The following is a 22,378-nucleotide window of genomic DNA, read 5'->3' as shown; positions in this document are numbered from 1 at the left end:
GAAGGTGGTGCTAAGGTTGCACAAGGGTGCACGAGCAGAATTGCAGCTTTTCCCGACCCTTCAAACGAGGCTCAGGGGTGCCCGTTGGCCTGCTGTGTCCTGTTTTAGATGGGCCATTAGTTCCCGCGACGTTTCAGCCAATCAATCAATCAATCAATCACCTGCCTTTAAACTCATCCATTAATGAATCACTTCCCAATGAGCACAGGTAGCACGTCCCCGAAGCTCAGTAGATGTGCTTTCAGCAGATCTGGAAGGCAGTGTGAGATAAGAGCCACGCTGGATTGGGCCAAGGGTCCATGCAATCCAGCTTTTCACAGTGGCCAAGTAGTTGCTTCCAAGTAGTCCCATACCTGGAGGCGATGGTGTGGTTTGGTCATTTTAGACTTGGACAGACGGTGTGAAACTAGATGTTTCTATTTGGAAGCAAGCCCAAGGGGACTTTCTCCCAGATGAGTTTGCAGACTTAATGGTCTTTGGGGAGGAGGCACCCCCTCTTTAGATGGCTGGGGGCCCTTGCCTCCGCAAGGAGTAGCCGTCAGGGGTTCATCAGGCCCCAGCATTGCAAGGTTTTAGGAAGACTCGGAAAACCGACTTGTTTACTCTGGTCTCCCTCTGATTTTGTAGGTGTGTGTTTCTTGTGGTTGTCTTTTTTTATATAAAACTGTGCCTGTCCATTTGATTGCTGTGAGGTCTCTTCCCCTGAAATCATTTCACTGATTCAGAATGTGGTATGCCAGCCCTGCTGTGTAGGCCACCTCCTCTCCTGCTCGTTCTGCTGAAGGGCGCCTTGGACTTCTGCCTCAAAGTTCAACCCTAATGCTGCCACTGGCTCCAAGCAAAGCGATGGTTTTCCTACACATTCTTCTTAAGGGGAAGAGGAAAGAATCCAAAGAGCTGAAATGGGTCTACATGGATTTGTTCCTTTGGGAGGGGAGGGGGTCCTTGTTTGTTTGACCCACTGACCAGCCCTTGAGAGTGTCTTAAGGACCTCTTTACTCCTTGGACTTCTAAATCATATTTTCTGCTGACTCTATTCCCCCACGCTGCAACACATTAGTCAATCTGTCATGTTGGAGGTTAACGTCCAGTGATAAGAGTAGGCCAAAGCACTGTCCTTCACCTCGCTGCTAATAACCCATCCCTGAGCTTGCAAGACCACTAGGGATATCGACAGGCGCAGCTAGGATTTCTGGTGCCAGGGTTGCCAACTTTTTTTTAAAGGCTGCTCCTATGCTTTTTGCATCAGGTCAATCTCTGCACCTGGACAACCGATAATGCTGATAGAAACTGCCACCTTTCGACTTGTGCAGCGGCAGCTTATTTTAAATGCGCAAGAGTAAGCTCAGGGCCTTTCCCCGCACATCACTTGGCAACCTTCTCAGTGGGTTGGAAGAGTCAGGATGAAGGGGTGGTGAGAAATTTGCCACTTTCTTGCCTGGCTCTTATGTGGGAATATGAACAGAAGAAACGCTCACACGGACATTTAAATAAGGAGCTATTAGCAGAGCTTGATCTATCTCTGCAGCAGGAGAAGCCAGCATTGCCATTCCCCCCCACCCCACTTTGCACTGCTCAAGTGCTTTTAGCAGCAACCTGACCAAAACATTTCCTCACAGGGAGATAAATTGATGGGGAGAAAAACTATATCTGTTCTTATTATTGGGACCAGTAAAAACAAAATAGCCGTTGGCAACCTTAGGACAGTTATAGGGGCATTGGCAGGGCTCCTGCAGGGTTTCCAGATCATGTGACAGGCATAGATGTATTCAGCAAGCAAAAGAATAGCAAGCATTTACGTCGCCCTTTAGAGCAGGAAAGGCAACCCAGGGCTCTCCAGACGTTTCAGCCTACAACTCCCATCATGCCTAAGTACTGGCCATGTTGGCAAGGGTGAAGGGGACCTGCAGTCCTAAAACATCTGGAAAAGCAGCAGGAGGCCTACTTCTGTTTTAGAGTGGTCAAAGCTTGACCTGATCACTCAAAGGAGAATCTTCTCAAAATATACCTGCCTACATATGGAGTTCTTCATCAGAGGCCCTCCTCTGGGTGCTCCCGATGCCTGAATTCGAACAGGTGACAACCGGTCAGAAGGCATTCTTGGCTGGGGCACATGAACTGTGGAACAGGAAGTCTCCCCAAGCTGTCACCTGTATGTTTTTTTCAGCAGCAGGAGAATCTGTACTTCTCCCAGGCTTTTAAAACCACTCGCTGGGCTGTTTTAACCAGCTTCCTAAGTTAGATTTGTAAGTGTTGACCTGGATAAACATGATAATAAGGAGAATTGTGCTGCATCAGACCAAAGTCCATCTAGCCCAGTGTTCTGTTCACTCCAAGGACAAGCAGCTGCCCATGGGAAACTCACAAGCAGGACAGGAGTGCAACAGCAGCACCCCTGCCCATGTTCCCCAGCAACTGGTGTCCATAGGCAGACTGCCTCTGATAATTAAGGTAGCCTAAAGCCTTTGGGACTAGTACCCACTGATAGCCTTCTCCTCCAGAAATTTCTCTAACCACCTTTTAAAGCCATGCATGGTGGTGGCCATCCCCGACGTCTTGTGGTAGCGAATTCCATAGTTCAGCGTTGTGCATGTTTGGAGATGTCCTTGCTTTTATCTGTCCTGGATCTCCCACCAATCAGCTTCATGGGGTGACTGTGGCGTTACACCCCACAGGTCAATTCCAAATGTATGTCTGCAGTTTGTAAGTCTGTGGTTTGTAGAATGTTGGCCTGAGTGGGCGAAGTTAGAATGTCTTGGGAGGGGGAGGAGTGATATATAAGGGAAGGAATGAGGGGATTGTGGGGGACTTATTAGGTACTCTTAGAGTCTTTAGTGCTCTCTGTGTTTATGGTACTTAAGTTCTGGGAAATTTGACAGTCAGTGTAGTGAGTGGCGTCTTTAGAGTGTGGTGTGCATGTAGTGGATGTATATTAATCAATACTGAGAATAAAGAAAGTTTAGGAGTGATTGTGTGAGAAAAAGGAAAGCATGTATGTGAATGAGTGACCGGATTGTATGAAAGGTTTCAAAAAGGTTTTTAAATGTTGTTATTTGAAACAAAGCTTATGAACTTTTAAAAATAAATTTTGATTGTTTTGTTTTTAAACTACCACAAAAGTCCCACGTGTCTGTTTGGCATTTATACACATTTAACACCCGCTCTGACAATCATTCACCTAAGCAGATATAACTCACAGCGCATTATTATGTATATTAAAATCCATTCTCCATTTTAAACCCCTTTCTCCACATAGTTTGGAGGAAGATCAGTTTTATCCCTTGCCTCAGGCGTATCAAGCGGTGGTGCTTAGCTTGAGCAGGGAGTGTCCTCCACCGGGTCTGGTGTTCAGAGCCTGTGTCGCCCCATAATAAGTGGTGGCAGTCGTGAGGTCTGGTGTTCAGAGCCTGTGTCGTGGCAGTGACCCCTTTGGGTTCTAGTGTTTATGAAAGAGGGAGAAAAATGTCTCCCTCACCACCTCCTCCACACCGCGCATAATTTGATCTATAGATCAATCCATAACGCATGTTTTAAACCATTTCCGCTGAAGCCTATGATTCCAACTTGCGGCAAGGAGTTTCACAACTCAGATATAGGAAGAAGTACTTTTCTCAAGCCGGGTTGGTGGTGAAGAACAACAGAAAAGGATCTCCGTATTTGTGTGTCCTTGATAATGTCACGGAGGTGTTGAACTTCGGGGCTGTGAGCCAAATCTAGTCGACCTCAGATCCCAACCTGGCTATCCGGAGTTTTCCCAGGTCATCAGACACCCCTCTGCCCCGATTGCTGACCCTTTTCTAAAAGGTTGAAATACCTGTGCTAAGGCTGAGTTATGAGCAGTAAGAGATTTAAGTTAAAATATGCTGGTAATTTTGCACCTCCCCCTTTGACATCAGCCACACCCTCTTTTGCCTTTGGCCCCGCCCACCACTAGAATGAAACCTCAAGACCTTCTCCAAAACTGAATTTGCCCCACGGGGTAAAAGAGGTTCATTACCCCTGCTCCATCGGATCCCCCTCCCAAACCATCTCTCCCCTCCCTCCCACTTCCGTCCCCAAAACTCAAAAGCTTTGGATACTTGGGCTTTTTCTCCAGCCCCCGATCCGCATTTCCTTGCCTTCCCCACCACCCCGCCGAAGTCTCTGATAATGTCCCAGAGGACCTTTTCTTCTGTCGCCCCCAGACTGTGGAATGGCCTGCCGGAGATTTCTAAGACAGCCTTAAAGACTAGTCTCTTCCGACAGCCTACCCAGATGAATTTTTAAACCTAAGAATTTTAAGATGCTGTGATTGTTATTTTAATATTGTGTTGGTTTTATATGCTCTTTTAACTAATTTTATGTATTATATATATTTTTAGTGTTGTTCCCCACCTTGATCCACAGGGAGAGGCGGATTATTATTATTATTATTATTATTATTATTATTATTATTATTATTATTATTATTATTATCCTTCCTTTTCCTTTTTTGGGGGTGCCCCCAAATGTACACTAGATGCCAGATGTAGTTTATATAACGGCATTTGGCAAAGGCAAACCTGGCTGTGGTTCTCTTGTCCATGCTAAAATGTTATCACCAAAATGTGTGCATGGGAGGGGGGCTTGACCCTTAGACACCCTCCCCCCCCCACAAATCAGTTTACATGGAAATGGATTTTGCTATTGATTATACAAAGAGAGTTGGCAGATCTCACTGGGTGGGCCGAAGAAGAACACCAATCAGAAGGAAGATAAGATCAGGTGAAAGAGACTGGAGTTCCAGGGTGACACATAAGAGCTTGCAGCCTTTTGGCCTGGACACAATTCTTCCCCAACTAGCTCCTTTGAATTGATTTTTCAGGTAAGAATGAAACACGTTGCTGTTGTTGTTGTTATTATTGTTGTTGTTATTGGAGAGAGGAAGGCAATGGAGTCGTCACATTTCTCAATTCCCCCTGATAGAAACTCTCTTTCTGGGCTGTGTGGCAGACAGGAATTCAACTGGTGCAGCATTCCCCATCGCTGCGCTACAGGGCTTCGTTGATAAAAAAAACATTTCCACCTAAGTATTATTTTCTGGTTGCCAGGGCTGAGAACAGTATTGGGCGCATGGCAGCAGATCCTAAAGCTCAAACTAAGCCATGCTGTTGCGTTGCCAAATTAGGTCAGCTACACCAGTTGAATTTGAGCCTGTTGTCAAAGCCTGGGCAGGAGGAAGAAGGTAGTATAGTTGGAGGAGAAGGATGATAAGTAGGGAAGCCCCTGCCCCCCCCCCCAAAAGTGCTGACTTGGATTTGAAACAGAGAATTTCTCTCTGACAATATTATTGGTGTTGTTATTCATTGCCACAACGGGTTCCTGCAATAAAATGTTGCAGCGTGAACTGCTTTTCTTCAGAATATTCTGAGAGAAGTACTTTAGCCCTTGCCTTCTACAGCTTTCTCTGGCACCCCAAGAACCACAGCTTTCGGTTGATCAAAAAGGGAGGAATGCAATAGTTTCTAGTCCTGATGTTTTCTTGCAGGCAGTAAAGTAGCAGAGAATAATACATGCTATGTAACGAAAGATTGGTCGACTTACTTTCTTTTACCTTTGGTCAGAACATCCTCTCTTTTCTCCAGAAGGTGCAGGACCCACCCGCCCCAGATCGTGCCAAGATGAAAGTCTTTGCCCTGGCGATCCTGTTGGTCAGCGTTTGCTGCCTGGAAGGTACTCTTTGTGGCTAGCAACTCCTTTTTGGCACTGAGATGCAGGATGCTAAAGACCCTCAGTAGGGAGGATTGGGCAACATTTGGCCCTGAAGATGTTTGGGTGTACGACTCCCCTCAGCCCTCGCTAGCATAGCCAATGGGGAGGGATCGAGGGAGTCCCCGTCTCTTGTTTTCAGTGTCGAACCATCCAGAGAATTTGGGGGCAGTGTCTTACGAATACTGGAAATGGAAGCAGCAGCCTGCTTTGTGGGGCCCAGGTCCTCTGCTCACGTCTCCCCCTGCATCCTTGCAGGTGCTCTGGTGAAACGGCAGGCAGAAGAAGGCCAGAGCCAGGCACAGCCCTTGACTGTTGAGGAGACCTTCCAGCAGTTGTCCGACAAGTTCACTGAGTACATTTCCCCGGAGAGATTCAACACCCTGAGGACCCAGGCACAGTAAGAGCCGCTTTTTGAATCGTGGGAGGGGGGTGGGTGACATGGCTATTTAACACTGTGCCCCTCCCCTTCTCTGCAAGAAGAAACCCTGCCTGTCCTACTCCCGGGGAAGCAGCCCGTGGCTTGTCCCCATGACTATCTCCTGCTGCATAGTGGGAGACCCAAAGGTGAGGGGTCGTGATGTATCTCCAAAGGTAGCAAGACACTTCCCCCTTCAGAAGCAAATAGAAACGATTCACCATATAGGAGAAAGAAAAGGACAAGATGCATTGGTGTGTGTGTGTGTGTGAGAGAGAGAGAGAGAGAGAGTTTGCTAATTATTGAGGAGAGAGACGCACCCCCTTTCCACCTTGGTAGACCCTCCATCCCCAGAAAACAAACCTACCCTGCCCCCAAATTGAAGAGACCCCAAACTCTGGTGTCCAGATATGTTGGACTACAATCCCCATCATGCCCGGCCAACCAGCCTGCCCCCTTTTGGCTGGGGGGTATGAGTGCAACACATCTGGAGTGGGGCCGGATTGGGGGCACGCTGTTTTTGAGAGTGCGTAGAGGGTGGAGCAGGGGGTTGGTTTAGGGTTTTAAAGGCCTCCTCGTGATCGGTGGCAACCACCTTGGCTAGGGATGATGGAGACTGTAATCCAAACTGCATAGTCTGAGCTGTTTCTTTGAGTGTGACAAAACGCTTAGGGGATGGGAAAGGATTTTGTTTCTTTTTAAAGATATCTCATTCATTCTTTTAAACAAATACCCATTTTTGGAACAACGAACCGGGTGGAGGCTGGTTGTCTTCATATCCTGATTGCAGCGTTCCCGGTTAAATCTGTCTGACCATGGTTGAAAACTGGATGCAGGGCTGGATGGACCTTTGGTTTGATCCTGCAGAGCGTTTTTTATGTTAAGAGCTAGGAATACAGCCTCCATGTTCATTCCATGTACCTTGGAATACCAGTCACTGAGGACAACCTATAGGAGAAGGCTGTTTGTTTGTGGACTTTTTGGGGAGTTTCCTTTTGGCTGCGGTGGGAAACCCCTGAATTGGATGGACCCTTTATTTCTTTTCTTCTAATTGCAGGACACATATTCAAGAGTTACATGACACGTTGAACTCGGCTGCAGACAGTCTGAAGGCATTCCTTCAACACTGGGCAAACATGGACAAGAAACCTCCTCAGTAACGAGCAGACTGTGCCTCCAAGCTCTCTCCAGCCCTTCTGCCGAGAGCGAAATGAGGGAAACTCTGGCGCGCCCTTGCAAACGCACAAAGGTGGCCCGGATCTCACTCTGGTCTCAATAAAAGAAAAGCAGGCCCGGTTCTCTAACTTGTCTGTGTGGTTTGATTCAAGCCCCAGCGGAGCCGCATTCTGGATTCTCTGCTGTCCGAACTCAGCAATGTAAATCCAGAAATGGCAAGTTGCCTTTCCACTTACACCATACATGCTTAAAATAGGTACAGGGACCAAACTGGGATCATGGAGTCAACCACCCCTCTTTCTTTCTAATGGACAGTGCCAACTCCAAATATACCAGCATGGGGAGCCTTTGAGGAGGGTCCCAGATAGCCACACTCCCATTCCCGCCTCTCCGTTTCCCATTCTAAAAGGGCCAAATGCCTCTCCTAAGTCTGAGTTCCTGGCCAGAACAGCTTTGAGCTACCCTATGCTGGCAATTTTTGTGTTTTGGCTCTGCCCTTTTTTGCCACCTGCCCCGCCCACTGATGGAATGCAGCCTGGAAGATCTTTTCTGAATTTGAACACAGGCCTTGGGCTCAGAGAGGTTCAGCAGCCCCTGCTCCGTCATATCCCCCTAGCAAAATGTCTCCCCTCCCCAAAACTCAAAAGCTTAGAGCACGCTGGCCTTCCCCCCTCCAGCCCCTTGATCCTCTTTTGCTGTCCTCTCCTACGCTATGCTTTCTTTTCGTTTTTGAGATGGGGCGCCCCAAAATGTACATGGTCAGGGCTGGCTCTGGGTTCCTGAGGACCCTTGGGCAAGACGCCCTCCAAGGGCTCCCTCCCTCAGTGAGTCTACCTTCTCAGCGCCGTGGTCATCAGCTGCTATGGGTCTCTTCCGCACCATGGTTCCCACTTGCTTGCTGGACAGGCAGAGAGCCAGGGAGTCTCCCACTCCTCCTTCTCGCCACCCCCATTGTCTGGGCCGGAGCGAGAGGCAGGTGAACCAGCAAGTTGCAATGGGGAAGAGGAGGTGAGGGCTCTTCTCAGTGGGGCCCCGCTGGCTCTTGGCCAATGTCTGATCATGCCAGCCCCATACGAGCAGAAGGAAAATGGAAAACACGTCGCGTTCTAGATGCCCCTGGACCAGGCCAGGCGGAAAGGTGATAGCGTGGGATTTAAGTAGAAACCAGGAGTGTTTTGTACAATGTACGTCTTCTCGGGAATGTCATGTTAGAGGATGTACAAACACACTCATCTTTGTCACACTACAAGAGCAGGTTCCTTTTTTTAAAAAAAGAAAAGCACACCAAAAGTGGGGTTAGCCAGAGGGTGGCCTCTAGATGGCCACGTGTGTTGCTTCCATTGTGTGATGCTATTTCACGCTTTCCAACTCCTTCTACATCCCTGATACGTTAATGCAAAAAACCCCAAACACCCCAGATCTGTTTGCTACCCTGATTCCCCCCCGCAAAAAAGACATACTCTGACCATGTGCAGTTTTAAAAACTCAATGAAATCACAGCACTATCACGGCTCCAGGAATAATAATAATAATAATAATAATAATAATAATAATAATAATAATAATATAAAAAATATATTTCTTACCCACCTCTCTGATTGGATCGAGGTGGGAAACAACAGCAAGCATAAAATACTGATTAAAAACATAGTATACACTGTTAAAAACATCCTAAAAGCATCCAAAAATTCTACTGGATAGGCCTGCCAGAAGAGATCAAATGGAGTTTGCTTCTGGAACCTACATTGACTGGCTGAGAGGGTAAACTCCATTTTGTCATAGAAAAGGAGAATATATATTTTAAAGGGAAAATGAGCATCTGTGACCATATATGCACCCAGCGGGCCAGCCCCTGATCATAACATGTTTTCACAAAAAGAAGAAAGGATCTTTATTTACACTACCAAATAAAATATCCAATAAAATATTGGAGTGGTGGAATATGTTGTGGGGAGCAACGTTGCCAGAGGGTGGCCTGTGTTTCCTCTTTTGCAGTCCTCTGTTTCAAGGACTGTCCTCCCCAATTCCAGTTCAAAGAGAAAGAAATATAAGAACTGTGAAGAACAGGCTTCACACCTAGACAGCAGGTTGAAAAGGTCACCTGTACCCTGTCTTCCACGCTACGCTGTATTTCTATCAAAATTCTAACGACGATTTCTAAATTTGCCCCAATACGTACAAATTCGCATGTGCAAATGTTATGCACGTTTGTATCATTTTTGGGGGGGGGAGATTCATCAGCAGCCATCTTAAATGTCAGTCCTAGTGGGGCTTCGCCAAGGAGAACAAGCAGGTTGCAATGGTGAAGAGGATGAGCGAGTCCAGAGAACTGGGATTTGGCCAGTATGGGATATGACAAGAGCCCAGCCATGCCTTTTAAGATGTTTGTTTTTAACAATTATATTTTAATTCAGTTTATGTATTTTATATTTACTGTTGTTCCCCGCCTTGATCAGAATGGAGAGGCAGGTAAGAAATAAAATTATCATTATTATCATTATTATCATTATTATTATTATTATTATTATTATTATTATTATTACCCATCATGCCAGCCCTGGATAGCCCAAGTGGGGTAGGCTTTCAGGCAGGTGCTGCTGTGACTCCTCCTCCTCCTCCTCCTCCTCCTTCTTCTTCTTCTTCTTCTTCTTCTCTACCACTTGCCTGTAGGTCAGACAGAGAGCCGGTCAACAAGCAAACATTAGTATCTACTGCACCTCCTTCCCATCACCTCTGCCGTCAGGAAGAGGAGCAGATTCAGGGGGCTTTTGTCCATGGGCCCCTGCTGGGGTGTGGACCTCAGCGAGCGCCCGATCATACCTACCCATGATGCTGGACCTGTAAGGGATGCAATCACAACAAATCTACCTTGCACTCCACGCAACCCCCAAGTGGCTATGTTTTTCTCGTTCATGCTAAAGGTTATCCATGGTGGGTGCGTGGGTGGGTGCATGTGTGGCAGGGGAACATGACCCTTAGACCACCTCCCCCCCCAGCTCTGTTTACATAGGAATTATCTCTGTTAATGATTATACAATGTATGTGATCAGATCCCTAAAGCGAGCGAGAGAACAAGCGAATGGGATGGCGGGGTGGAGTGGAAGGAAGAAAACACCAATCAACAGGAAGATCACCTCTAGGCGAAAGAGGCTGGACTTCCAGGGCAGTATATAAGAGAACCATCAGCCTCTGCCACAAAGGCATTTTCATCCCAACTGGCTCCTTGAACTGATTCCTCAGGTAAGAAAGAAATTGCTTATTTTTCTTTTCAAAAGAAAAAGAAAGAAATGGGGAGAGTGGAAGGAAATAAGGTTGCCACATTTTTCTTATACCCTGACTGACATGCAGTGACTTTACCAGCTGTATGCATGGCAGAAATCCAACTGGTGCAGCATTCCCCATGGGTGCATTACAGAGCTTCGTTTGTAGCTTCTCTCTAGAAATGCCACCCTGGCACCCAGAAGCTCTTCCCCTGAAGAATCTCCATTGCGTGGGCCACTCTTCTCTCCGTGGTCAGGTGGAAATGCGCGCCAACTGGGGGACATTTTCACCTAGTCTTATTTTGTGCGTGCCAGGGCAAATGGCGATAGATTCCAAAGCACAAATTAAGCCATGCTGCTGCTTTGCCAAGCCTTTGCCAAGCCAACTACATCAGTTGAATTTCAGCCTGTTGTCAAGGCTGGGCGGAGAGGGGGAAGGTGGCAAGATTGGGGCAGAAGGATGATAAGGAGGAAAGTCAAAAAGAAACTGCTACCTAGTTTGAAACAGATAATTTATCCTTGGCTATGTTGTTGTTTTAATTCGTATTGCAACAACATTTTGCAGTATAGAGTCCTTGTTTAGTGTATTCCTCCACCCCAGTTTTCTGTCTCCCCTCAACTCTCAGCCAGGATGACATCGAATATCCAATCTTCATTGGGCTGTTTTTCAGTTTCCCTCCTTGCCTTAGGGGTTCACCTCCCCCCCCTGATTTTTTTGTATTTTGTAAACCTCCGGGTTCCCCCAAACCTGTTGATATCTTCCTCCTTGTCCGTGGGTGATGCCGTTTCGGTTATAGGTGTAACAGCACTTGGGAAAGTTGAACTGGTAGGAATTAGAATACAGGACAATTATCGTTCACCATACTACAGCAGTGTAACACTACCCATGGACATTTTAAAGAAAATTCACTTGGGAAGCTTCTCTGCTACCTTTCTGTGTCCCATTGAGTTTTGTGGGGCTTATTTCTGAGTGGACATGCAGAGGATTGCCCTGTATATCAGTATGAAGGTGAGAGAAGGCCTTAAAGGGATCCCTCAGTGTTGACCCAGAGGATTAAGCCCCCTTCACCCCACCACCACATTCTGCTAGACAGCTTTCTCTGCTACAGACAGTTCAACAATCCCTTCTTCCTGTTGTTCAAAAAGGGAGGAATTCAATAGTTCCTAGTCCTCATGATGACGGGCAGGCAGCAGAGGAAGATGTGCTATGTGATGATGGGTTGGGGGGGGGTCTTGCTTCTTTCCCTCCTTGTTCCAAAACCCTCCCCACCCTCTCTTTTTTCCAGAAGGTGCAGGACCCCCCTGGATTGTGCCACGATGAAGGTGTTTGCCCTAGCAATCCTGTTCGTCACCGTTTGCTGCCTGGAAGGTACTGCATACTTATAGGGCGCAAATCTCACTGAACTGTCACTGAATTCAGTGGGAGCTACTTCCGAGTAAACACTGTGCCCTTGGAAATGGAAGGCTTGAAACCAACAGCAGGATTTTGAGAGCGGGGTGGGGGACTTACTTTCCACCATTGAGCATTCATTCCCCAGACACCCACCCTAAATATACTGAAGTTACGTTAAATGACCAAACTGTAGGGATTGAGAAATATTTGTTCTGTAAACACAGGCTAATTATTTTTTGAAAAAAAATCAATGGGTCCACGGTTCCAGCATCACAACCCTACCGGAATGTGATGAAAGCCAAGACTGAATAACCTCTCCCACCTAATTTTCAATGCCAGTCCAAAAATGCCCCCTATGGCTGTAATCCTGCACATGATTAAACTGGCCATAATCCCAGCGGAACTTGTTTCTTAGTAAACACACAAAGGCTTCAGTTGTATGATAGTTTCAGTTGCATAAGCCCCCATGGCTGGGTTTGCACATAATGCTAATCCATACGATGGTTTGTTGATTTCTGAGCTGTCGTGTTGTGTGAACCCAGCCACCCTAACAAACTATGGTTTGTTAACTATAAACAACCCAGAAAGAGAAGCTGTGGTTTGTTGCTTGGTAGTTTAACCCACAGGTTGTCATTATGTGTGAACCCAGAATCTTGGGTTGTTATGCCAGCCTAGAGAGGCAGCATTCGGGAGTAGTTTAAAAAACCCAACTGCTCTCTATGCCAGTACTACAGTGCCACAAAGGGATTTGGGATACAGGGAGGGAGCAGGCGAAGGAGGAAGGAGACAAATAACCCAGGAATTGGGGAAATAAACTGCCATTCAAACCCCGGTATGGCAACAAACCATGATTTAACCTAGGGATGCCTGAGAAATCCACAATGGAATCAAATGAGTTTGCATTTCTATGAAGCTGACCTATTGAGTTCAAAGGGGACTAGCTTTTCCCAACAGATTCTGTCGATTTGTGGGCCATTTTTTAAAAAAACTTTCTGGAATTTTACTCAAATTTTGTTGTAGAAATATATAAAAACTGGCTGAAAATGCACATTTCCCCCATGGGCTACAGCATGAAATTGTGCAGGGGTGAGGGGGGAGTTTTGCACATTTGGGGTGGATTTGCACATTCTTGCTAGTGCAAATTAGTGCAAATTTGGGAAATGGGGGGGGAATGTCAATGAGCGGACGATGGAATGAAATGTTGACTTCACCAGTGGGTCATGATTCTCCCCACGTCCTTGCAGGTGGTCTTGTGAAACGGCAAGCGGAAAGCCAGGCCCAGATCCCCGCTATTGAGCAGTTTCAACAGTTCTCTCAGTCTCTGAAGCAGTACCTGCCCCAGGATTTGTTTACCCAGGAGAAGTTCACCGAACTGAGGACCCAGGCAGAGTAAGAACCGCTTTTTGAATCCCAGAAGGGGTGTGCATAGGGTGGCTATTTAACATTGCCCCCACCCCACCCCGGCCCCAAAAGAGGAAACACGTCACCTAAAGAAGACAGCATGGATTTGCATGGCTAGTTGATGCATACAACCCAGGAAGGCGGTGCTGTCGCCAGGGGTCAGCATCCTCGGGCACAGGCCAAGGGCCATGCCCAGTTGTGGGCTCACTGCTAGTCCCTGGAGCATTCTGGCTCTCCCCTTCTTCCTCCTCCAACTCCTCCTCCTCTTCTTCCATGCGGGTGTTACCAGTCACCACTCCAAGCATGAAGAGTGAACACAGCAGCCCAGTTTCGGAGGATGGTCTAGAACTCCACAACCTGAAAGGAATGTCCTGGAGGTGCCGCCTGGGTTAGGGGCCCTAGGGCCTGATTGGTTGGTTGGGGGATCCCTGGCCTTTGGGGGAGAAAGGCATTGTCCCTTTCCTCACCTGAATCAGTTAGCCTCCTCTTGGAGCCGAGCGGCCAGCTAGCCCCTGGGAACAGAAATGCCTAAAACTGCACGCTTGGCCAGATGGTGATGCAGAAGTGCCCACCTGAGGAATAAGGCCTCCTTGTGAGTAAGGGCATACTCATGAGCAAGGCTCTGCTTATGAGCAGACCACACCTCAGGGCCCCCAGATGGCCTGCAGCTGTATTCTGGCTGGGGCAGAGAGGGCTTGTCCTTCCACAGCGGCCATTTTGTGGTGGTGCTGAGGACAGCTTCTCAAACGGCCCAATGCACCCATGGCCCACAAAGCTTGCCTGCCTCCGCTCTGGCGTAGTGGTGCAGAGCGGGCAAGCAATCTGACCACCTTGTTCATGCCCCACCCCACCCAAACTCCATGTTCAGTTGCAGTCAACCTTGGAACAGCAGCCTCCAAAGATATCCTACAGCAGAAGGCAGTTTGCTGGCGGGCTTGTTGAGATCATTCTTTTGGCTGCAGTGGGAAATGGGGTGATGAAGAATCAAACAGAACATTACCCTCATTTCTTTCTTTTTAATTCCAGGGCAGGCCTCCAACGAGTCCATGAGCATGTGAAGCCCTTCACTGATCAACTAGCAGGAACCATAACCGAATTCTTCAGTGGCTTGGCAGATTCTTTCAAGACCCCGGCCCAGTAAAGAGCAGATTCTGCTTCCTGGGCCCATGAGCTGAGACTAAAGCGAGAGAAACTCTGACGCGTCCGTGTGGCACTGCCCGTGTCTTACCCCTGTCTCAATAAAGGCAAAGCAGGCCTTCTTCTCTAACCGTGTGTGTCTGCGTGGTTTGATTTGGGGACTGGCCGAGCTTCGTTTTAGGCTCTCTGCTGTGCAAATTCGACCAGGATTAAAGTGGGCGATTGGGTTGGAACCAAATTAGGACCCCGGTGCACATTCCCTTTCGTTTCACATGGGCGGCACCAGACACCCTGTCCACACACCCTTTCCTCCCGACCACTGGGTGCTTCTTCAGCTTTTGCAGTCTCTCTCTCCCCTCACCACCACCCCACCCACTGCTCTCATTCTAACAAGTTTAAATGCCTTTCAGCTCAAATATGCTGGAGTTTTTTCCTTTAGCCCTGCCGCCACTGGAATGCTGGTATTTTAGTCCCACCCATCTACATTCCACTGGAATGCAGCCCCCAGCAGCTTCTGAAATGAAGTTCAGCCAACAGGCTGAAAGAGATTCCAACACCTATTTCCAGGTGTATTGCCCCCATTTTGCTGCTCCGTGGAGCTTTCGCAGTTACCCATTTCCCGATATTGTTTTTAAAGCGCCTGCTGGAAACCCTGGTCAAGGAAGACGACGCTGCCTAGTTGTAGCAAGGTCTCCTAGACCAGTGGCATTTCAGCTCTTGGTGCAAAGACTGCTGGCCCATGCAAAGGCATAAAAAGATCTTTGCTGGACCAGAGCAATGGCGTGGTCAAACAGAGTCCTCCAGGGTGGTCATGGACAAGGCAGGGCAGCAACCATCCTTGTGGGCTCTCCCACACTAGAGGCCGTCAAGAGGCAGCTGGACAACCATCTGTCAGGGATGCTTTAGGGTGGATTCCTGCATTGAGCAGGGGGTGGACTCAATGGCCTTGTAGGCCCCTTCCAACTCCACTATTCTATGAGTCTATGATTCTGTCCCCATTGTTGCTCTCCTAAATGGAGCTTGCATTGACCCAGGAAAACCTGGGATCCCAGTTTGGATGTCTGGCTAGCTGTGTCACCCACCCACATGCAAACAAACACTTGAGATATTTTATTCAATTATGTATTACATTTCCGTTCTGCCCAGTGCCAAAGCCCTCTGGCTATTTCACAGGGATGGATGAAAACTTCCAAATGCAATGTGATAAATCCCAATATAAACACTTTAAAGGTTTAAAACAGAAGCAAAACAGAGTAAAAAAAACCAGCAGCAGGGGGATGGGGGGAATAAAACATTTATGATGCAATCCTATGCACGTTTCGAGGGAGCAAAGTCCTACAATTTCCAGCACAACCTCAGCCCAGTATGGTTGATATTGCAACATATATTGTCCCAGTAGATGGCAGTAAAAGGCTTTGGTAATTGCTCCCAAAAAACTATGAACTTTGCTTACACGATTTCTGTTTTTAGTTTAATTTTATTATTACTAGCCACCTTGACTGCCATTTTATTAGCTGGAGGGGTGCCTTCCCCTGCTAATTGCAGGGGAAGGCTATCCCTGTTGAGGATCTGGATGGCCTGCTAAATAAATCACAAAGCAACTTGGGTATACCAGGCTTACTGTCCCAAAAAATTCCCAGCAAAATTATCAATTGCCTCCCCAAACCACCATGAACTCTTGTATACATCAGGGATGTTAATTATCATCCATCTTCTGCTCTGGGCAACGGCTCAGGAGAAGAGGAACAATATAGGACAAGTGGCAGGATCACATCTGGGACTTGCGTTGTCTTCAGGACCATGGATAGCAACTCCTTGGCGCTAGAATACCGACAGGTTACTCCGGCACTGACTGGGAGCAACTGGCAAGGTCTTTCTGGAATCTCCATTCCCTCGGGTACTATCTGTTCAAGAGCCAGCAGCTTTCTCCTGGAGGCATTGACTTAGGGCAAGGGATTGGCCTCACCCCTGTTTTTTGTCTCACCTAGCTTGATGAAGAGTTCTGCAGAGCTCGAAAGTTTGCACGTTTCAATGGGGGTTTGGTTAGTTTTAATAAAGGTATTGTCCAACTCTGGATTTCTTTACTCAATGACCAGGATAGCTACTTTTGTTTTTTATTTGCCCCTTGAAGTTACTATTGTGAGAGTTCGCTCTACCTGCTACGCCTTCCAATGTGTATCGCTGCCTAATGCGAGCACCACTTTTTCTATTATTAGAAGGTGCTTAACCTTTTGCATTTCTGCCTGCTGCCATACAGCTTTTAAAAGCCGAGGAGTCCAATCTTAATACAAACCCACCAACTTTTTCTGAAATTCATTTGGGCAGAGGAGCCCATTTATTCTCCCAGCCCTTCTGCCCTGAGAAAGAATCCACAAGGCAAACGCTGCGCCCTTTCCCCAAAAACCTTGCCCTCAACAATCATGGCGTCCTAGTAGGATAAACAAGATTCACTTCCGCCACCAACCAACAGGGCGACTCCATATCTCTATCATTCCTCTTCTATCCTCCCCACCGCCCATTTCCGCCCTTAATAATCATGCCGCTAGCACTACTTTATCCATTTCCGGCCAATCACCTGTGCCCTTGTCTGCTTCCCACTTTGCTCCCGAGATGTGAAGCCACTTCCGGCTATTCCCCCCCACTTTCTCCCTCGACAAAGATGGCAGACGATGCAACCCGCCGGGTAGTGGCTGAGCTGCCGCTCTTGAAAACTAACGCAGGGCCGCGAGACCGGGAGCTGTGGATTCAGCGGCTGAAGGAGGAATACCAGGCGCTTATTAAGGTCTGTGCTGCATCCCGTCAGGGGAAGGGAGCCTGAACAACCTGGGCTGACGTGGCTTTCTTATTGCCTCTGCTTGCCTACGGTGGTTCCGAAGTACCAATTGGATTCAGGCTTTTTGCTCTTCACGTCCTTTTTCTCCTAGAATCTAGATAACGGGTAGTCAGCCTGGCGCCCTCCAGATATTTTGGACTGCCACTCTCATAATCCCCGCTCATTGGTCTTGCCGGCTGGGGCTGACGGGAGTTGTGGTCTGAAACATCTGGAGAGCACCAGGTTGCCTCCCCCTGATCTGTTGCCAAAAACATCTTGGCACACACCTTCCCTTGCAGCTTATTTTTCTTTCTCTTCCCCTAGTATGTGGAAAACAACAAGAATGCCGATAACGATTGGTTCCGGCTAGAATCCAACAAGGAAGGCACCAGGTGAGAAAGACACAGATTTGGAGAGCCCAGAGCTTCTTGGATGGCTTACCTTGCAGGGCTGATGTCAAAGGTTACAAATAATGCATGTGAAATGCTTTGAACGCTTGGAAGCTTTATATGTATTGTAATGGTGACGTTTTGCTTTCTTAAACAACAGAACTACGCATAACTGTCTTATCTCGTATTTCTTTTTTCTCTTGCCAGGTGGTTTGGGAAGTGCTGGTACATCCATAACCTCCTGAAGTATGAGTTTGCTGTTGAGTTTGATGTGAGTCCTTGTCCTGTGTTTCCTTTCATTCTCTGTTGTCTCTGCCCAGTGTTTTGTCTGCTACTGAACAAAACCACCAGCAGGGCAATAAACCGAACAGAAATTCCAGGCCCAGAGTAGCTCGATTCTGCCCCCTGCACAAATTAAGCCCATTGTACTGTGAGCTATATATTTTTTACATATTATGCTCCTGTTACTCACGTGTATGCTTCCATTTGCAGATCCCAGTCACGTACCCATCCACCGCGCCGGAAATCGCCATTCCAGAACTGGATGGGAAAACAGCCAAAATGTACAGGTGAGATGCTGCTCTCCTGTAAAATTTTGCCCTGGGGTGTTGACCCTTTGTCAGTCTGAGGGCCAAAAGCAAACAGGACAGGGCCAAAATACCAAAATTGACAGCATATTTTTGCATAAACTCTTAATGGCCAGTAACTTAAGTCTTAGGAGAAGCATTGCAATCCTTTATACAGCTCATGTCCAGGTTATTTGAAAGACCGTATTCTCCCTTGTGAGCCTGCCCGTGCTTTGAGATCTTCTGGAGAAGCCCTTCTTTCAGTCCCACCATCTTCACAGGCGCTCTTGGTGGAAACATGGGAGAGGGCCTTCTTGCTGGCTGCTCCAGTGCTCTTGAACTCTCTTCCCGGGGAAGCTAGACTGGCTCCCTCCTTGATGGGCTTTCGGAAGCAGGCAAAAACTTCCTTGTTCTAGCTGGCCTTTGGAGAATAATCTGGCCCTCCATCTATATTTTAATGACTTATAATTTTGTTGTGTATTTTAAACGTGTTTTTTTCTTCCCCCCCCCCCCCCCCCCGCCAATGTACTGTATGTTTTAAACTTTGTAAGGCCGCCTTGAGGCCCAGTATTGGGCAAAAGGCAGGATACAAATAAATATAATAGTAATAATTATAATGGGGGGAAACTGCAGAAAAGCTGGGAAACTCTGAAAAGTTCTACACCCCTGATTTAGCCTTCTTGCATGTTCTGGTCAGTTTCCCCTGCATTATCTTAAACATCCTATCTTAAGTTCTGGATCTCTCTCTCTCTCTCTCCTTGCAGGGGCGGTAAAATTTGTCTAACCGACCATTTCAAGCCCCTCTGGGCCAGGAACGTTCCCAAATTCGGGCTGGCACATCTCATGGCCTTGGGGGTGAGTGGTTGGCATGGCTTCGAGTGGGTGGGTGTCGAGGGGAGCAAGAATACACTGATGGTGCTATGTAAATAATAATAATAATTGGGATGGAGGAGCATCCTTTCAGGTGTCGGGGACAAGGAGTAAGATTTAGCAAGGCCGAAAGGCCTGTGCCTGGGTACCCTTGCAGTTAAGTGTGGATGGACAAACGGCATTTGTTGCAAATGTCTTAATTTTTCTAAATGCTATAAAAACATGAATGCAACAGAAAGTTGCTTTCAGGTTTCTTCGACACTGAAGGGCGCTATGGAGTGCGCCCTTGCTGCTTGGAAATCCCCAAATGTGGAGACTTCTGAGACTTGTATGCCCTGCCAGGTGATCTTTGCCTCCCCGAGGGAAGGAGGCTGGCTGAGGCGCAGGATAAATCATATTCTGTCCTCTCTGGTCGTCTCCTCCTCTTCCTGTTCTCCGAAATGTCTCCTTTCCTCGCATTCTGCGGTTGATTTTCTTACCTCGGAGAGGCAGCCTGTGTGGTTCTCTCCACGCTGGCTGCAAGGGGTGGCGGTTGGCTTTCCGTCTCCTCCTTCCGAGGTCGGAGTGGCATCTCCGACCTCGGAAGAGGTTTTCTGAGCTATTCTAGGGACCCTGGGACACTCACCCAGGACACTGGCTTGCTCTCTAATAGATATAGTAAGACATACATGAGCTTTTGTAGACTACAGTCCACATTGCTGGTTGTGTAGCTATATAGGGTAAACAACATGTAGGCCAAAACTCCCATCATGCCTTACCATTGGCTATGCTGGCTGAGGCTGATGGGAGTTGTGGGCCAAAACATCCCAACAGCCACAATTTGCCCACCCCCAATATATAGGCTGGTGTCTTCCATGCAAATGGCATTTCTGCAGTGAATGAGGAAACATGTCTGCCCCAAAGAGCTTACAGCCAGGCAGCTGAGGAAGGAGAGTGGAATGGAGGAATATGAGGTTTTTTAACCTCCAGTAATGCATGTGTAGTTTTAGTAATCACAAGTTCCCTGAAACCTGGACACGGTGAATACACCTCCCTCAAATGGCAGTCCTTGTGGGGTTTCTTTTTGTGTGTGTGTGTAGACACATACATAGATATGCACACACAACTTTTCAGCTAAAATTGGTCCACAATTTAAAAGCACACACAAGTGCCAGATATTAAGTGTTGGAGAGAGTTGGGTCAGCCTCTTTTTGGCCATGGGCTCTTGGTGTTGGAGTCCGGGGTCCAGGCTCTTTCTCTCCGGGGGTGGGGAAGGCAGAAGATGCTATTGGTAGGACCTGTCCTGTGGAAAAAATGTCCGCCCTCGGAAACAACCTTTCCATTGACCCTCATGGTGTTCCCATCCCTGGGTTGGGATTCGGAGGCCAGGCTCCGGCAGCTTCCTGACAGCCCTCTTTGTCTTACAGCTGGGTCCCTGGTTGGCTGTGGAGATCCCGGACCTGATCTCGAAAGGCCTGATCGAGCACAAGGAAAAATGAGGTGTCTGCAGCCTGTACGTGGAGGTTAGGCCTCAAGCTCTCTCCCTAGGCCTTGCCTGCTGATGCCGGCAGCCCCCCAGGCCTCTGCCAGTGACTTGCCTTGTGCTTCTGTGTGTAACTCCAGGACCACCAGCTCCCAGTCTGTCCGTGAAAGTGACTTGCCAATAAAAGCAACAACAATACCCCTCCCCAAACCTCTTTCCTCACGGTTGTTGTTTCACAGCGTGGCTCTTCGAAAAGGGCCTGGGCACTGTTGTAAAGCAAAGGCGACAGAAGGTTGATCATCTTCTACCGGCAGGCCTAGGGCAGCTTGGAACCAATCGTCAAGGGTTTGGGACTCTCCATTGTTTTAATAATAGCTAGTAAATAGTTTATAGCAACAACAACAAATTAGGCAAAATGACAAAAAAAGGGGGGGCGTAGGGCGAAAATGGGAGTGGGTATTTGTGCACGACGCCCACTCTCTGGAACTGCCTGCCACTACAAATTAGGCAGGTGCCACAAGGGAGGAGGCCAGGCAGAGTTCTCACTGGGGAGGAAGTTCCCCAACTGTGAGGCCACTACTGAAAAGTCCCTGTTGTCTGTCACCACTAACGCAATTGACTTTAGGGAGAAGCCTGAGAGCAGGGCCCAGGAGGGTTTATAGGGCTGCAAGCCATCACTCTTCCAGCCTGAAGGCTGATTCAGTTTTGGAAGGGGGGGGGGAATGACATTCCAATGAGGGGTGGGGTCAAAGGCAAAAGGAGCGAGGCCAAAATACAAAACATAGCAACATATTGCAGCTGACAGCTCTTACTGGCAATAATGGAGCCGCGGGAGGGGCTTTCCAAGCTTTTAGAATGGGGGAAGAAACTTCACAAAAGCCTACTCAGTTCAGGACAGAGGGGAGAGTCAACCCAGCGACTTCTAATTTGTAGTTCAGTCTTTTGCTCACCAACTCTCTAGAAAGTTCTCCTCTAGGTCTGGATGGGACCTTGTCTAATTCTTTGCAAGTTAGGGCCCAATCCTATGCATGTGTAGAGAGAGGGGGAAAGCCCTACAACGCCCAGCGTTCCCCAGCCAGCCTTTTTCTGTATCCACATGTGTAGGATTGGGCTCTTACTCTACTTTTTCTCCAGAGATTCTCCTTGCTGTTAATATTTGCTGAAGCATTAAGAGAGGACTTGGGGTTTAGTGACCAGCTAATGCAGAGGTAAGGGAACCTGTAGCCCTCCAGTTATTTATTATTATTATTATTATTATTATTATTATTATTATTATTAATTGCATTGTTATACCGCCCAATAGCCGAAGCTCCCTGGGTGGTTCACAAAATCTAAAACCATTCAAAGTGTAAAACAAACAGTATAAAAACATGATATAAAATACACATTAAAACGAATTAAAACATACCATACATGATTAAAACATCCTGAAAATATTCTAAAATTTCACTGGATAGGCCTGTTGGAATAGATCAGTCTTTATTGCTTTTTTAAATTCTAAAAGGCTGTCAAGTTGACGAATCTCCTCCGGCATGCCATTCCACAGTCTGGGAGCAGCAGAAGAGAAGGTCCTCTGGGTAACAGATATTAATTCTTCCCAGAGGACCTGAGTGTGCAGGGCGGATTGTATGGGAGAAGGAGTTATGGTTCGTTTATTTATTTGATTTATATCTCGTTTTTTTACTAAAAAATGCCACATGTGTTGGTCAATTGCTCCCATCGTTCCCGATAATTGGCCATGCCGGCTGGGGCTGATGGAAGCTGATG

General features: G+C 47.6%; 3 protein-coding genes across 4 annotated transcripts; all 3 read left to right on the top strand.

The window, feature by feature from the left end:
* Positions 1-4,735: 4,735 nt before the first annotated feature.
* Positions 4,736-7,453, top strand: LOC134411912 (apolipoprotein A-II-like). 2 transcript variants are annotated; one of them, XM_063145620.1, is made up of 4 exons: positions 4,736-4,843; positions 5,604-5,691; positions 5,986-6,127; positions 7,203-7,453. In XM_063145620.1, the coding sequence occupies exons 2-4, from the start codon at positions 5,640-5,642 to the stop codon at positions 7,303-7,305; spliced, it is 297 nt and encodes a 98-aa protein (XP_063001690.1). In that variant the 5' UTR covers positions 4,736-4,843; positions 5,604-5,639; the 3' UTR covers positions 7,306-7,453. The 2 variants fall into 2 exon arrangements, with proteins under 2 accessions (XP_063001690.1, XP_063001689.1); XM_063145619.1 differs by having other exon boundaries at positions 5,583-5,691.
* Positions 7,454-10,454: 3,001 nt separating this feature from the next.
* LOC134411910 (apolipoprotein A-II-like) lies at positions 10,455-14,642 on the top strand. Its single transcript, XM_063145618.1, has 4 exons — positions 10,455-10,561; positions 11,868-11,950; positions 13,219-13,363; positions 14,402-14,642. The coding sequence occupies exons 2-4, from the start codon at positions 11,899-11,901 to the stop codon at positions 14,514-14,516; spliced, it is 312 nt and encodes a 103-aa protein (XP_063001688.1). The 5' UTR covers positions 10,455-10,561; positions 11,868-11,898; the 3' UTR covers positions 14,517-14,642.
* Positions 14,643-17,140: 2,498 nt separating this feature from the next.
* Positions 17,141-20,821, top strand: UFC1 (ubiquitin-fold modifier conjugating enzyme 1). The gene is made up of 6 exons (XM_063145657.1): positions 17,141-17,294; positions 17,649-17,716; positions 17,921-17,984; positions 18,206-18,282; positions 19,044-19,134; positions 20,556-20,821. Exons 1-6 carry the CDS (start codon positions 17,172-17,174, stop codon positions 20,625-20,627), a joined length of 495 nt encoding a protein of 164 aa, XP_063001727.1. The 5' UTR covers positions 17,141-17,171; the 3' UTR covers positions 20,628-20,821.
* Positions 20,822-22,378: the final 1,557 nt, after the last annotated feature.

Source organism: Elgaria multicarinata, chromosome 21 (assembly GCF_023053635.1).
Source record: "Elgaria multicarinata webbii isolate HBS135686 ecotype San Diego chromosome 21, rElgMul1.1.pri, whole genome shotgun sequence".
Taxonomy (NCBI): Eukaryota; Metazoa; Chordata; class Lepidosauria; order Squamata; family Anguidae; genus Elgaria; species Elgaria multicarinata.
This window is presented reverse-complemented; position numbering and strand designations above follow the sequence as displayed.

Excerpts from the sequence above, each read along its gene's own strand:
- LOC134411912 (XM_063145620.1), top strand. The coding sequence starts at position 5,640 with ATGAAAGTCTTTGCCCTGGCGATCCTGTTGGTCAGCGTTTGCTGCCTG. Across the intron at positions 5,692-5,985 it reads CAGCGTTTGCTGCCTGGAAG|GTGCTCTGGTGAAACGGCAG; the intron begins GTACTCTTTGTG and ends GCATCCTTGCAG. Across the intron at positions 6,128-7,202 it reads ACCCTGAGGACCCAGGCACA|GACACATATTCAAGAGTTAC; the intron begins GTAAGAGCCGCT and ends TTCTAATTGCAG.
- LOC134411910 (XM_063145618.1), top strand. The coding sequence starts at position 11,899 with ATGAAGGTGTTTGCCCTAGCAATCCTGTTCGTCACCGTTTGCTGCCTG. Across the intron at positions 11,951-13,218 it reads CACCGTTTGCTGCCTGGAAG|GTGGTCTTGTGAAACGGCAA; the intron begins GTACTGCATACT and ends ACGTCCTTGCAG. Across the intron at positions 13,364-14,401 it reads GAACTGAGGACCCAGGCAGA|GGCAGGCCTCCAACGAGTCC; the intron begins GTAAGAACCGCT and ends TTTTAATTCCAG.
- UFC1 (XM_063145657.1), top strand. The coding sequence starts at position 17,172 with ATGGCAGACGATGCAACCCGCCGGGTAGTGGCTGAGCTGCCGCTCTTG. Across the intron at positions 17,295-17,648 it reads AATACCAGGCGCTTATTAAG|TATGTGGAAAACAACAAGAA; the intron begins GTCTGTGCTGCA and ends CTCTTCCCCTAG. Across the intron at positions 17,985-18,205 it reads AGTTTGCTGTTGAGTTTGAT|ATCCCAGTCACGTACCCATC; the intron begins GTGAGTCCTTGT and ends TTCCATTTGCAG.